This window comes from Schistosoma haematobium, chromosome 2, assembly GCF_000699445.3.
Source record: "Schistosoma haematobium chromosome 2, whole genome shotgun sequence".
NCBI classification, from domain to species: Eukaryota; Metazoa; Platyhelminthes; class Trematoda; order Strigeidida; family Schistosomatidae; genus Schistosoma; species Schistosoma haematobium.
In genome coordinates, this window is record NC_067197.1 from 24759914 (window position 1) to 24777596 (window position 17683).

At 32.3% G+C, this 17683-nt stretch overlaps 1 protein-coding gene across 1 annotated transcript; it reads left to right on the forward strand.

The window, feature by feature from the left end:
* Positions 1-2444: 2444 nt before the first annotated feature.
* MS3_00006542 (uncharacterized protein) lies at positions 2445-17181 on the forward strand (the record flags this gene model as incomplete). Its single annotated transcript, XM_012943769.1, has 5 exons — positions 2445-2665; positions 5339-5525; positions 8227-8849; positions 11677-12407; positions 17117-17181. The coding sequence occupies 5 exons, from the start codon at positions 2445-2447 to the stop codon at positions 17179-17181; spliced, it is 1827 nt and encodes a 608-aa protein (XP_012799223.1).
* Positions 17182-17683: the final 502 nt, after the last annotated feature.

Genomic DNA, 17683 nt, shown 5'->3' on the forward strand with positions numbered 1-17683 from the left:
TATAAATAACTAATAATGACATTCATGATAATAATAATTATAATGATAACTCATAAAAACTAGACTTTATGGGAAAAATACAAAATGATGTAATCATATGAAGGCTAATATTGAACTGCGTTCATTATATTTGAATGGAAAATACACTTGTTATGTAAAATTATAAGTCGATTATCAGTATGAGATTTTGGAGATTATTATGTTTTTGATTGAAATCATGAACCAATAGATGTTACACCATCATTGAAAACCTGGAAGCACTGAACGGCCTTTCCGTTCTATTGTGGGACTCCTCGGCACTGCGCATCCATGATCCCGCCCTCAGGATTCGAACCCGGGGCCTTCGGTCTCGTGTGTGAGCGCTTAACCGCCAGACCACTGAGCCGGGATCCAACGGTGTTAATGTTTAACCTCAATCAATCCACGATATTGCGCGACCATCTTTCGTGGTACTGAGGTAGATACCTGTCTCTACCTGACACGGATTAGCTCCATTGGTCACGACTTCTTACTAGAACTCCGAGAATTCCCTCACGATGCTAGCCACTAGTGAGCACATGGTAATTATCAGTATGGGATTGTGAAAATTATTATATTAACTAGATAAGCTACAAAGTCTGTCAATAAATGATAGAAATATTTAATTTCGACAATTTTCAAAACGGTATTTTTAGTTTTACAGTCTATATGTAAAACACAATACCCACTGATACACTCTGGGTTATAATATTATTTCAACAATGAGTGGATATCGTGATTTCTGATTTACAGAGATTGTCTCACGAAAATTGACTTTAATTAAAATGAAAAATCATGAAAGATATTCAGAAATTAGCTATGATGTATTCATATATATAATATTTTAATGGAGTATATAATTCTATTAACTCGATAATGAACGTCATAGCGTATCCTCGATTGTTAGTTTCCTAAGAGGTTGTAGGTATACATGAAGGTTTTGTTTCTAAGATAGAATAATATTAACTGGAGAAAATCAATGAGTTCAACAAGCACTGGTCACCCATCTCTTACGTAACGTCTCCACACAGGGGATTCATCAAGAACTTACAGTTCTGATGACAGTTGTATTATCTTTGGACCATTAATTTGAAATATTGTTATAACCGGTAGTACGCACCCATAAACTTATTAGGGCTTCACTGGTTTAATTATTTTTGATAGCTCACCAGTTAATATCATTTTATGAAATAAATGTCTACAAATATCTTAGTTGAATATATATTTGATCGGTTTTGTGGATATTATAGTAATTTCAATGGTTAAGATCATGAGCCAGTTGAAGCTAGACCACCATGGAAAACCTGGAAGCACTAGACGGCCGTTTCGTCCGATTGTGGGACTCCTCAGCAGTGCGTATCCACGACCTCGCCCGCCGCAAGATCTTAACCATTGAAATTACTATAATATCCACAAAACCCATCTGATAGTAATCAACATATGCTCACTAGTGACTGGCTTCAAGAGGTATATCCTAGAGTTCTAGTGAGAAATAGTGACCAGTGGAGTTCAACCAGGTCTGTTGTGAGATAGTAACTCACTGAAGACAATGGTGGATGTGCCACTCAATTTCGTGGATTAGTTGAAGTTAGACATTAACACCGTTGGATGCCGGCTCAGTGGTCTAATGGTTAAGTGCTAGCGCACGAAACCAGCAGGTCCTGGGTTCGAATCTCACGGGGGGGGACGGCATCGCGGATGCGCACTGTTGAGGAATCTCATACTAGGATGAAATGGCCATCCAGTGCTTCCAGGTTTTCTATGGTGGCCTAGCTTCAATTGACTAATGATCTTAACCATTGAAATTACTATAATATCCACTGAATATATATTTCGTTTGTTATTTAAAATTGATTAACTTTCATATATTCTATACAAACATACGTATATATATGTAAACTAATTTTCATAATTCTTTTAAATCTTCTATCAGTGTAATAGAACTATAGTTGTTTTCTATTTTCCTATTGGTTAACCTAATCACAAATACTTTAATATTGAAATTTTGTCACCTCATCTTAGTGTATATATCTAATCTCATAGTTTACTTCTCTTCATCATTTATGATAAATTAACTTCTATATTTATCTTTTCTACTCGGTCTGATTTTTCATTGAGTTGATTAGATTTTTAAAGTAAAGATAGAGGGAGATAAATTTTCATTTTCTATTTTTCTCTTAACAACATTAGAAAAATATTCTTAGTCTTTTCATAATATTTTAAACAAAAACAAATAAGAGGAGAAGAAGGAAAATGAATAGATAGGGAAGAAAATATTGCAAAGGGATGCAAATATCCCATAGGTTTTATGCAATCTTTTTGTCTGTGATAAATGAATAGCAGTGATCATATTCAGTAATGTGGAAATTATATATATATATAGCATTATTAGTCAATTACCTTTTATGAAAAACATTCAGATTTCAATGTCTAGTAATCCTGATGAATTTTCCAAGAAAACAAATTATACTAATCATTTATTTATGAATAATTTGAAAGCTATTTGGCCTGCTCCATTAATTGTACCACCTCCATGGGTACTTTTACGTATAGTTCAAGAAAAGTCTGATAATTTAAGTAGATTATTTAATAATGATAAATTGCATGAAAAACTCAGTGGAGAAAATCGTGCATTATCTTTGAATAAGTAAGTTTAAGTGAATAATTATTTATATGTTGTATTTTACCGAAAGTCTGCAACGGTTTCTTTGAAAATTCGTTATATATATCATTTAATAGTAGTCCAGGTACTTTAAACGTTTAAAATTTTTTCGAGTTGTTTATTACTTCTGATATTCGACTATATTCAGAATTAATCTATTTTGATATCATTAATCGCAATTCAATCTTAAACTAGATCAACATTTTAGATTCTACGGTAGTTCCATGAGGTTATATAGTATATTCAGTGATTTTTCTTAAACAAATAGCAGTGAACACTAATAATTACTGAGTGATTAGAATTAAAATGGTTTAGTTTTGTTTTAACTTGCAATCGCCCCTAGATGCCCTGGTACGGTGAGGAGAGTCAGCTCTCCCTCTCCAAATGCTCTCACATGAACACGTACATACAACCACTGACAAGGAAGTTCTACTCACTAAATTCTCGCAGCATTACTGTTGTTTTCGAAATTGAGAAGACGAAAAGTGAATGTCCGGTGCTTTAACTGAGTTCGCCGACATGGACAGCTCACCTAGGGGAGTTGGAAAACACTGATTCCAAACCATTGGTGCACATGGGCTCAAGGATCCTGAAGGACCAAACAGAGTATGAACCAATCATTGGTCACCGCTTATCGTGTTACTGCATCTCGTGACGTTGCTCCACTGTCTTGTGTATTGGACCTTTAGGTCGAAGGCTCCGAATGTGGCTCTTTAAGAAAACCACCTGCAATATCCCAGCTCTAACACAAATCGAATGACTTATGTGGTGCATATCTATTTGGTGCCTATTTGTACCAATGTTTATGTGTTTAAATAAAATAACTTACAATTAAATAATATCAACCATTTATCTAAACTTATAATGAAGAAGATAAGTGATTCTAATTATCAATTATTCTTAAATGTACCTGGCTAGTAAATTAAATAAGAATCAAATTAATAAGTTTTACAGGAAACGTTAAACAAAATAATGTTAGGTGATTGAAGGAGATCAACAGTAAGGTCTTGTACCTGTTGGGATTCGTTGACAAGTGTATATTTACTTTCGTTAAACTGTTGTTCTTTGTGCTGTTTGAATCTGATTGATCCAATGTCACAATCAGAAATGTTATGATTGAGCTTTTCGAGCTGTGATTGATTGGGTGAACTGTTTACAATTATTGGTCACTTGATAGTAGTGACTACTGTTACACTTTCTGTCTCTTAACAATGATAGAACATAATATTATAATGAGTTTTATAATGTAAATAAAATAATAATACTCTCAAGTTTTATTGTTAAATTCCACAATTGACATTTATGTGTATATATAAAGTGTTTTTACTGAATTTTATGTGTTGGATTATGGAGCAGTATTTCTGATTACACTTGTTTGTCAATTGTAGGGTCCGTCAGCAGCTTATTTTTGTCTCTATAATTTTATCTTGTATGTTTACCGCGTCCTAGAGAAACTCAGTCGTTACATGTTTACTCAGAAAACGAAACAAGAGTAAGTTTAAACTTAAAAAACATAGAGTAATCAGAGTTAATCTCAAATTATTTATTGATGTTTTTCTAATGAAATTTTATCAGTGGAATTAATTATATGAGATGATAATGATAGGTCAAAATGATCATCATTTTATGAATAACTAGAAGCTCATCGTTTCAGTAATTCAGAACAAATAAAATTCTATAGGATTTAGATTAGCCGCATAAATAACTTCAAAGTTAGCATATGAATTTATTGATTGAGGAAAGTTAACTAACTGTTCAACTGTTGAAGCCTTGTTAGCTTTCCATTCACCAATGCGAAGGTGATTTGGTATAGGCTTTGAAAGCTGGTTGTGACATCAATCAATGTCTCTTACAACGGAATTATATAAACTAGTATATATATATATATATATATATATATATATATATATATATATATATACTTAATTATAATAAAGTTTTCAATTATGTTTGAAATCAAATAAACTGGTTTCTACGAATATGAAGTGATATTCAGTTTTCAATGTAAAGTTACACAACAACTTATCAAGATAGGGTTGTGGAGATTGTTGAGTTTCATTGAGATCATGAACCGACCAATGTTGTCCACCATTGAGAACCTGGAAGCAATGGATGGCCGTTTCGTCCCAGAATGAGACTCCTTGGCAGTTCGCATCCACGGTCTTGCGCCTGGGATTCGAACCCGTGACCTTCGGTCTCGTGAGCGAATGTTTAACCTCTAGACAAGTGGGCCAGGATCCAACGGTTTCAAAGTCTTGTTGCAACCAAACGACGATATTTCACGACTGTTGGATGCCGGCTCGGTGGTCTAGAGGTTAAGCGTTCGCGTGCGAATCTGAAGGTCCTCGGTTCAAGTTCATTTGGTGAGGGGTCATGGATGCTCACTTCTGAGGAGTCCCATACTAGGATGAAATGGCCATCCACTGCTTCCAGTTACTCAGTGGTGGTTTAACATTGATCGACTCATGATCTCAATCACAACTACTTATATCCATATGTTATTAGTGATATGTAATTGAATATTTTTGATTTTTTTGTTACAACTTTTGATAGTGAGGTGAAAATTAGTGACAATCAAATTACTGGACTCGATAAAACTTCGCCAACTGTTTCAAATAATATTTCATCACTTTCTACAAATGTTCACAATTCTGTTAGTAGTACTCTTCAACTTATAAAAGGCAATCGAAAGATATCTAAAGAAGTAATTAACAAAATCGATAATATTGAACGTGGACGTGAACGCAGTTACAGTTGCCCACAGTGTGCGAAATGTTTCACTTCGAATTCCGGATTAAAACAACACATGCATATACATGCATCATTCAAACCATTCACTTGTCAGGTTTGTGAGATTGTAATAAACAGGTTAACTTTTTCATTTCAGTTGTTGCTTTTAATTTTCATATTAATTAAGCGGATCAACGAACTACACGTATATTATGATTTTGAGGAGACTTTAGAACATATTCAATTTCAACTACCTGTTTGTACTTTTGTAATGTGCGCGGTTAGACAATATATATCAGCATATGTAACAGGAAAGAAAAAGTTGAATGTTTTTCGTCTATTTAATATCTAGTTAAAACCGTTGAAAATAAGTGTGAACTTAAAGTTTTATTATCATCAGCTGTGTTGCATAGACTGATCAGTTTATGCAGTAACATACTAGATGCATTGAACAACTTCTCGTCAGTGCAACTTAAAGACCAAATAACAAGATCAAATCCATAAATTTCAGGTTTAACATGGTAATATTAGACCACTGAAATAAGATCTGAAGTATCATATTTCTACACTGGGTGAGTAGTCGCAACTTAGGATGATAAACACATAGAGGGTTCCATGGTCTTCAATAGTTTTTCGATCAGTTTTATCTCTGGACAACTGGGCAAGAATCCAATGGTGTTATTGTCTAACCTCAACCAGTCCACGATATTGTGCCACTATGTTCCATTGTCTTCAGTGGGTAACTGTCTCACACCTGACACGGTTAAACTCCGCTGGTCATGGGTTCTCACTAAACTCAGTGAATTGCCTCAGGAAGTTAGACTCTAGGAGCATAAGATAACGCAGTTGGATCCCAGCTCAGTTGTCCAGAGGTTAAGCATTCATCCTGGACCGAAGGTCACGGTTTTGAGTCTTGCGTTCGGGATCTTGGACACACACTGCTGACGAGTCCCATTCTAGGACGAAACGGCAATCCACTGCTTCCAGGCTCTCAATGGTGGACTAACAGTGATCGGTTCACGATCTGAATGAAACTCAACAACCTCCACAACGCTATAATGTTTTTAAAAGAATCACGATAAAATGTCGATTATTAAAACAGACTACTCAGTCAACCAATATTAAGTACTGTAAATGTGTATGTCTGATAACAGAATGTCAACTTATACCCATCACAGTTCTTAAGAGCCTAATTCTCAAAATTATTCTCATATTATGGTGGGAGATCAATAAAATATACATGCAGATGTATACTAGAATTAAAATATTTAATATTATAGCTAAAAAGGAAACTAGTTTATAATATTGTAATCTTTATCTTCCTTTAAGTTTGATAAATATGCGTTTTTTTGTGAAGGCTAACTTAGTTAATAGATTTAAGCAAAATAAGTCATGTTAAATAATGATACGAATGAATGAAATCGGTGATTATTTTTGTTGCTACATACTGTAGTGATTGACTTTTACTTTATCATCAATATTGAATAGCAAAGTTACTTATAAAAATATAAATTAATCCCATACGTAATTCAGTCATAATTTATTTGGTTGAGCTCATTTTAGTGAAGTTCACATCAATGACATTATTCAAGTTAACTACTAATTTTAAACAAACTTTTTATGTACATATGGTATCCTTTAAACTATACTTCTAGTTGACATGAAATAATATAAAGATATTGAGGTTGAAAAAAGACTATTCAAGGCAACTAATAAAGACTAGTATTGATAGATTTATACGGCCCCTAAATGTTCTGGTACGGCCGAGAGTGGGGAGAGTCAGATCTCCCTCTCCAAATGCTCTCACATGAACACGTACATACAACCACTGACAAGGAAGTTCTACTCACTAAATTCTCGCAGCATTACTGTTGTTTTCGAAATTGAGAAGACGAAAAGTGAATGTCCGGTGCTTTAACTGAGTTCGCCGACATGGACAGCTCACCTAGGGGAGTTGGAAAACACTGATTCCAAACCATTGGTGCACATGGGCTCAAGGATCCTGAAGGACCAAACAGAGTATGAACCAATCATTGGTCACCGCTTATCGTGTTACTGCATCTCGTGACGTTGCTCCACTGTCTTGTGTATTGGACCTTTAGGTCGAAGGCTCCGAATGTGGCTCTTTAAGAAAACCACCTGCAATATCCCAGCTCTAACACAAATCGAATGACTTATGTGGTGCATATCTAATTAGTGCTACTTTTTTGTGAGTATTCAATAAATAAATAAATATAACTACAGAGTGTTACCTCCTATAATTAAACTTCATATAAACTATGTAAGTGTTTATCGTATTATTTCAAAGATATCAATCTATTGAGTCTTACTAATCTTCATGTCAAATGTAACGAGCAAAGGTATACATATTATACAGCTTACTTCAAGTTCTAGAAACTATTTACAGATAAGCTATCAACTATGTAAATACCGAACAATGTAGAAGCATTAACCATGTATGTACTCCAATATAATTATGCACTGAATAGCCTCATGTAAAAATGGATTACATAAATATTTCTGAGATGAAGCATAAACAAAGAAAAAAAGAGATTGTTATTGAAACCTCTCATATAGTAACATTTTACAATCTAATTAACCACTAAACTTGAAAATATTATTGTATAGTTCAGTAATAATCCGTACAATGATTGTTTTTACTAAAAACTCTTAACTTTGAGAAGAAATATCCTTCGAATATTTCGTAATTTTCTACAGATTGTTTAGAATAAACTAATTATAGGTGATGTGTAACATTTATTAAAATTTCTCAATGAACCAACATTCTACACTTTTATATATTTCTTCATAAATAGGTATGTCATAAAGCTTATACACAATTCAGTAATCTATGTAGACATAAACGTCTACATAAACGTTGCCGACAAAAACCAGATTGTTTATCATGTGGAAATGAATTTGCCAATACTTATTCATTATTAAAACATCAAGTTTTAACATCATGTGGTAATAATTCATTATATAAGAATCATACAAATAAAACTACTGATAACAATGATAGTAGTAATATGAATTATGCTAATAAAAATGTCAATTTAAATAATGATAACAATTTATGTAATGATAAAAAATCAATTTATCATACAAAATCTTGTATTGAATTAAAACAAAATGATGAAATAGATAACAAATGTAAAAATAGTAAATTGAACTCCATTGAATCACTTAATCCTTATAATAATTCAATGAAAACTAATATAAATAAAGAAACTTCACATATTCATAAACATAATACATTTTATAAAGATTGTAATGAATTAAAACAAATAAGAAAATATACAAAGAATTATAATCATTTAATAGAAACATTCACATCGAAACTTATTCATAACTCTTATGATGTTGAATCGATGCATTCAAATGAAATACATCTGAAGAGTAATGATATGAAGTATGAATATGAAAGAAATAACTATATGTAAGTTATCTTAAATGATTTTTCATGTTGTCCTCTACTAATTATTATTTGGATGCCGGCTCAGTGATCTGGTGGTTAAGCGCTTGCGCATGAGACTTATAGGTCCTGGGTTCGAATTCCGCGAGGTGGGGTCGCGAGTGTGCACTGTTGAAGAATCCAACAATAGGACGAAACGGCCGTCCAGAGCTCCCAGGTTTTCCATGGTGGTCTAGTTACAATTGACTCATGATCTTAACTATTGAAATTATTACTTGATTGATGAAAGTTTTTTAATTAAAAATCCTGATTTTAAGTTACTGATTTATGTAGTGTAATTTGAGGGTACTTTTCAATATGACTTGATAAGCAGTGGGTGTGGTATTAACTTACCGGTGATATCGGATGAGAAACGAATCATGTTGTCAAGTGACTAAAATTTAAAATGCAAATAATCGGAGTTTTATTCCCGAAATCAGCAAAGTACTTCCTGTTACTTTATGACTAAATAGATAAGACAGTTTAGTTTGATGTAAGAATTTATGTCTCATGGGTATTCAGAAACGTACAAGTTTTCTATGTTTAATCAGTATATCTGATCATTGTCAAATAATACAAATATTATTTATAATGAGCAGAGATGGACGGTGGCTAGCAGTGGAATCTGGGACGAAATGAGTGAATTTATCAAAAGATCTCGGCTCATTGGTTGGTAGGGATTGGACATCTAACTTCCAATAGTTTCTCAACTAATGTTGGTATTCGATAAATACTGATCAAGGTGCTACTCAATGAGTGTTAGAAATATGTGTACTGTGTTTTTCAATATGGGAGTAAAAAAGCTTTTGGTTTGTAATAAATGTTTAAGACTATCCAGACCTACAGTTAGTGGTGAAAAATATTAATCCCATTAAATGTAATCTACTTAAAGTGTTTATAATCTTAACAAATTAGCAATTGTTAGATGAAAAATGGTGGGCGGAAATTAGATTTGACTTAAACTGTGAGTTTCTTTCCTATTGTATTTAGAAATGGTTGGTATTTTGTTGATTTTTGGACTCTTTAGCCAATATAGCTACTACACTACTGCTTATGTCATCTGTGAGAATGAAATTTATTAATCGTGCAAGTAAACATTAAATTATTATACACTTTACTACTGACTTATTAACTTTATTGCTTGTTACATAGAAATTACTGGTTAATAGATCTTATGCATTATATCTGTTAACTTATCCATGCGTCTAGGTAATCTCCGTTTACTACCAATATATTTCCTATTATGAGTCAAATTACACTTAGATATACCAATCAACTGTTATTATAAAATAACCTAAGGAATCTTCAAGTTCTTCATTAGACGCTTCTCAAACTTATTTTGTAATTGACTGTAAATTTACACGAGTTTGGCTTTGATACACTAAGTAACATTGTGTTATATGACCTTAATTTCTGCTATATCTGAAGCCGATCATTAAATTCAATAAATTGTAAACTTATCAATAGTCTACATTCTAAGTCAGTTATTTAATACCTTAAATCTCAACTATTGAAATACAGGTTTGAACAATTGAGTGATATCTCTAGCTGTCAATCGACAAATATTTAACATAAGTTGTTTCAAAGATCTTATGATTAGCTACAAAGTTACTTTATATTATGCAAATAAATACTCTCCATTCAAGTTTGTTCCTGAATTTCATAAATAATGTTGATTTCTTCCCGCTTCAAATTAAACTTAAATAAATGTACAAGTACAATTAGAAACGTGACTGACTTATTATTGTAAACTGTGATTTAGACATGAAACTAAACGGTTTAATTCAATGAACTGGAAATATTAAACTGTATATCTTCTTCCTTTCTGCTTCATGTACAACTAATTAAATAAGTTCGCACCTATTTAATCATCCTATTTGTAATATAAGTTCAGATTCAGTATACTGGTTGATAATAAAATGTAAGTATAGTGATAGAATTCTTTGACTGATGCTAATCTAACTCACTATAATTAAATATATCTTTCTCATAAACCATTATTGTGCAACTTCATTTTTATTAATATATTTTATACTAATCAAGTTGTTATTTAGGTTATAGTTTAAGACAATACATACACCTTATTCTTTGCATTAAACTAAGTTTGGTAAAAACATAAATATCATGGTTAAGAAAATTGTAGCATTTCAAGTATTATTTATTTATTTATTTTAACACATAGATATTGGTACAAGGAGGTACCAAAGAGATATGCGCCACATAAATCATTCGATTTATGTGAGGGTTGTGATATTGCCCGGGTGCCTAAAACGAACCAGGTGGTTTTCTTAGGGAGCCACATCCGGAGCCTTCGACCTGAAAGTCTGATCCACAAGGCAGTGGAGCATCGTAAAGAGATGCAGTCCCATGGTAGCCGGTGACCAACAATTGGTTCATACTCTGTTTGTTCCTTCACGATCCTTGAGCCCATGTTCACCAATGGTTTGGAATCAGTGTTTTCCAACTCCCCTAGGTGAACTCACCGTGTCCACCGGCCCGGTCAAAGCACCGGACATTCGCTTTTCGTCCTTTCATTGTCGTAAACAACACCCCCGCCACGAGAAGGCAATGAGAAGGACTACCCCGGCAGAGGCTATATATGCGTGGCCATGTGAGAGAATTTGGAGTGGGTAAGCTGACTGTCCCCACTCTCGGCCGTATCAGGGTATTTGGGGGCATTTCAAGTATTACATAATGAACAATCAACTTTGAAATAAAAACATTTGAATATCCTTTAAGATATTACTTAAAGTCAATTTTTGAGTAATTCCTTTTTATTCGTTAAAATTTTAACATTTTATTACCTATTTAGAACAAATTATGGAAAAGATATCAAAACAGAGTCAATTCTATTAACACGTCATGATCATAAATTAGATAACGTTGAATTTAAGAAAATAAATAATACCTCAGATCCAATGGATTTATCTTATACAAGCAGTCATCAAAAAATAAACCTACAAAATTATTCTCATAGTCCTATCTCTAATAAAGGAAAATTTGAAGAACATTATGATTTTAATAATGATTCTGTCAAATCATTTATTAGCACAGATAAACAATTAATCAAATCAGATACAAATAGTAATACAATGACATTTATGAAAAATAATTTATATGATAATGAATTTCAATACCTTTATGGAATTGTAAATCTTGCAATGTGTACAGCTCAACAGTCTTTGATGAAATCTATGAATCATCAAAAACAACAAATTGAAGGATCTATTGAACATTTTAATCTTGAACAACATTCAAATGATGAACATTGTGTGAAAAATTTATCGTCTATGATTTCAACGAATGATCTAGGAAGATATTCATTTATTTCATCACATAATTACTTATATGAAAATTATTACACATGTAATGTTTGTCATAAAAAATTTCCACGTGCAGCTAATTTAAATCGACATATACGTACACATACAGGAGAACAACCATATCAATGTCCACATTGTGATCGACTTTTTAGTATTTCATCGAATATGCAAAGACATGTAAGGAATATACATAGTAGAAATAATTTATTCATTAAAGACAGTAAGTAACAGTTCTATGTGACTGTACAAAACAAACTATTTTCATTTCAATTTTAAGAAATCAGATTACTGTAATTATTGAGTAGGCTTTCAGTAACCACTATTGCATTTTATTTGTTAGCATCATTATGAACAGTATATTTTCCTCAAAATATCTTGTACAATTGCACATTATAAACAAATTTGATTATACATACTTAATATTGAATAAAGCATGAAATATTTCGTTAGTAACAATGAATGAATATTACAAGACCTACTGAATAATATCCAGTTTTATTCATAAATATGAAAATAAATGAACAAAAGTATATTATATATTTCCTTTTTAATCGTTCATTAGTTTTGTTTGAACTATCCATTTATACAAGTTGACATTCATTAGTAAGGGTAACCTGCTACCTCTTTACCAAGTTCTAATCCAGGTTACTTAGTTTCATATCATGTAACGTTGTCATTGAGCTATTGAAGCTGTAACCATTCTCTAATCAGTAAGAATTAGACAATCTTAAAACTACAAACTACCCATGAATTAATCAATGTGAATGTTTATAATGTTTTGAATTATTTGAATTATAGTACGAACTAAGAGTCCCAGAAATAACGCAACTGAATTAGAAAGTAAGGCACAAGCACAAACGGATGTATTGCATTTAGAATTCGAAATCGACCATTCAATAATCATTCAATAATTACAAAGGTATCATTAGTTCATTCAAACACCACATCCTCCACAGCTTGAATTGGAATAGAAGTGTTTGTAATCGGTTTTACTTCTTCTTCTTAAGTTCATCCTGAGTCTGTCCGACATTGTATTGGATAAAAACTTTGTAGTACCTAGAATGTGCTCATTAGTATTGGAATTAACAAACGAAATCGGAACAGACTCACCTGGAATTGTATACAATCAGCATGTCAGTTTTGTACTGAAATCATTAATATCTAGGATTTGAACATTATCCTCCCCCACGAAATAATGTTGGATCTTCATATCTCCAAGTTATGAATAATGTAGCTTCGCTTAAAACATATTCCTCACATTGATTAGAGTATACATTGGAAGTGGATTTGTGATAAGGATGAACAGCAGTTGATATGAAATAATCTGACTTGTAATCAGAATGGAGCTCATTTAATACTAGTGCTTCGCATTGAACAAGTTTCCCATAAGAAACAAATGCATTATGAAGACAAATAATATTTGGTATGACATCAAGCTTTGACTCTTCTGAAATAGTTTCCTCGAATTTTTTAAGAATGTCATTGCAGAGTAAAGGATCATTAGAAAAATTAGCATCTATCAAAACTACATCAGGTTTGCGATCATGACTAGGTTCATTCAACATATTTTCCTCAGATTTGTAAGAAATTTCATCAGAAATATGTGAATCATTAGGAAAACCATATCTGGTACAATAACATGAGAAATCTGATAAGTTGATTGACTAGAAACTGTTGTCTCTCAAAGATTATGAGTTTCACTTAACTCTGAACTGGTGTGTGACTCTACACTGTCTTTTGAAATCATTGATAAGGATAAATGATCATTAGGAACACTGAACTTAATAGAATCGGAATTACAAGAATTACAGCACAAACGAATGTATTGTATTTAGAATTCGAAATCGACCATTCAACAATTACAAAGGTATCATTAGTTCATTCAAACACCACAATATTTCATTCTTCCAGGTCATTTGAGGGTTGAATAACTCAGTAGTAACGTTTTAGACTGTGGAGATGAATGATATGAGTTCGAATCCCGTAAGGAGAATCACTTCTCTGAAGATTGAAAATGTTCTCTACTAACAAGTTCCGAATAGTCTTATACCTAGGTCCAGAGTTCCCTGTAGACTACCTTCAACCATCACATATCAAAGAATCAATGTATCCAATATCGAATAGCTTAGACTAGTGGTTACATCGTAGCACAATCGATAAAATTTGATCAGTATTCACCAGCGAACAAATATAAAATTGGTCACAATATAAGCATTAATGATTACTGAACACGAGGTCATGTATTATTTTAATAAAATAATGCTAAACTATTTATAAAAACATATCAGGTAATTCATATTTTGATAAAATGGCGCGTTTCTGATTACAATCATGTTACTTGTAATAGTACTTTCATTGGTTTGAAGTTCAATTAATTGTTTGATTCTCTTATTTTCAATTTAAGAATAAAGAAAGGAAATCGTTCATATAAACTAAATACCTATCAAGTAAAATCATAAGACTGGAAAAGTGTAATTTACACAGAATTCTAAGGAATTTAACAAAATACTCTTACTCATTATTCATGAATAGAAATAAATATGAGATAAAAGTCTCTATTCTATTAATAAAATTTATCCAAATAGAAAAATACAATGAGAGTGAAAATTTGAAAAAAATATCCCTGATATATATTCTAGTGAAATAATTGTCTAACTTAGATCGGTTCATGATCTTAATCAGAAAAGAAATATAGTTGGAAATTAAAAAAAGGATTCACAACACAAAATATTATTATTGACTTTACATTTAGTGAAGGACTAAATAAATAAATAAGAATTAACCATTATAAACGTATTTTAGGCTTTTACGTAACCGTCTAGATTAAAGAATCAAGATGTGTTCTGTTAACTTTAAGAAGGTAACTAAACGTAGGGAACATGCTAAAAAAACAGTAGGTGATAAATTATTGATTGTAGAATAGGTACTTTCTTATTGTTTTTGTTTCTTCTCAGATGGATCAATAATTATGAAACATTAATTGTAGTTTTCAACTTCAACTAAAGTTTGTCAAACATACACCTGTTCTAATGACTTGGTTCATGAAACTTGGTTAACTGATAGGCCCTGGGTTCGAATGTCGCGGGAGGCGGGATCGTGGATGAGCACTCTTGAGAAGTCCCATACTAGGATCAAACGGCCATCCAGTGCTCCCAGGTTTTCCATAGTGGTCTAGCTTCAATTGATTCATGATTTCAACTATTGAAATTTCTAAAAATCTCCACAAAAACCCTTCTGATACTAATCAACATATGCTCACTAGCGACTGGCTTCAAGAGGTATATCCTGGAGTTCTAGTGAGAAGCAGTGACCAGTGGGGCTCAACCGGGTCAGTTGTGAGATAACAACTCACTGATGTTTGTTTAGATTATTAATGAGAATTTTTTTACTTCAATATTTGACTTTATCCCAAACTAACTTCGTTCTTAAGAATTTCCATTTACATGCATATAGAGAAAACCACTAGAATCTCTTAAACTTTCATTTAATTTTCAATTATTTTCCATTTTCTTCAGTTCGAATTTTCATCATTTCAAGACAGATTAATCATAAATGACAGAATACAGAATATAAATTAGAAAATTTCAAACAAGAGTAACTTACAGTAACGGTAGAAAAAAAATAAGCATATTAAATCTTGTTTACGAAAACACACATTTCCCTGATTACTGATAACTCATTACTCTTTCTTATCTTAAACTAACAGGCAAAAAATACAGGTTGTCAGGAAGATACTTTCATTCGTTATAAATGAAGTATTAGTGTATGAAAATATGGTTATTCTACAAAAGAAATACTTAATAATGTCAACTTTATAGGATGTTTAACAAAGTATTACATAAGATTAGATGGTGGTTGGAGGTAGTCAACAGGAAACCCTGGACCCGGGTTTCGTGCTACTTGGCACTCGTCAGCAAGGTGTACCTGTAATCTTGAGGGAACTGGTGCTCCCTGGCGGATTCGATCTCGTGTCACCCAGCTTCACAGTCAGAAGAATAAAATTCACCTTTCTTTTAACATTTTACACTTTAATTAGTGGACGTATATAAATGGCATCCATTTTATTGAACAATATTGTTTTACTTATTCCTTCTGCCTGTCATGCATTTTAACTTTTATTCAAGTCTTTTTTAACCGCACTTTATGTTCTTCGGTCTCCCTCGTCTGAGCTTTTATTATGTGGCTTCGGTTAAAGATTCATCTTTCACTATTAAATTTTACTGTTGCATGTCGCCGGACTATTGACAATAAAGTTGTGCTTGTTCAGTGCATGACTGTTAACATTTGACTGTTTGTTTGGAAAGATTTTTCGGATCCTTGCAGAAATATATCTGATCCCATCCTGTTGGGAATGTTTTTTCTTGATCCTCAAGTATCGGACTCTTGTTTATCAACCTTTCCTTTTCTTGTTTAGCACGTTAGTTTGAGTTAGGGAAACCCTTGACTATGTAGCACAGGCTGCACCGTCTGAGGTATTTTGTAATTTTGATATAATATTTGTCAATCGTATACGAAAGTTTCAAACATTCACTATGTTCACAAAGTATAGCTTTAACCGCGAAAAATAATGAATGTTTCGAATCATCAATTACCTTTGAATCTCTTTCTAAAGCATTTCATCTAACCAACCAATACCAATACTGACCTAAATATTATATACCATTAGACAATAGAAGAGAATAGTTACCATACTTTACTAAAACATTTAAAAACGTTCGTACTTCTACTTTTCCCTAAACATTAAGGTGACTCAAAATGATGGACAAATTTCTTGTTTTGACAGTTTCATTACTGTAAAATTACATTCAAATAATCAAACTAACTAGCAATATTTCTGATCATGAAGACATTTTTAGTGACACAGAACATGACTTGTTTATCAAACACTTTTTATTTATTATTTTAAATGTCATGTTTTGTGTTTTAAAGATAAAGACAAAGATGGATATGATGAAGTTGGTAATGATGTTGTTCTTCATATGTCTTTCTTGTAAAGCTAACCGCATTTTTAAAACATTTGACTTAAGTTCGCTAAACTAAATAGCTAATTAGTGGCGAATTCCTGCTTTGAGATAACAATGAAGAAGACAGTTTTGTGTTAAGAGGGTTCTAGGTTAAAATTATTGAACTCAAGTTATTGGGACCAATTGTCAAAAAGTGAAAAGCCGCTGAAAAAATAAAACAAAGTGATTTAACTAATTGTTTTAAGAAGAATGTGAAGGAAAAAGGGCTGGGTAATAATGAATGAAGTCAGATATCGAGATAAATATAGGATGTATTCTTCGGAAGTGGTATGTTCTTTGATCAATACTGTTTGGTCCTAATATTTTCATTGTCTTTCATGATGACATCACGTGTGATTTGTACTAATTGATGATTCTTATGTACATTGCTCCGTTACCGATTTAAATTCTAAATACATCAGCTTCGGCTGTGATTGCAGAGTTCTTTTGTGGAGGCCTGATATTTAATCGTCATTTAGATCAAACGATGTTG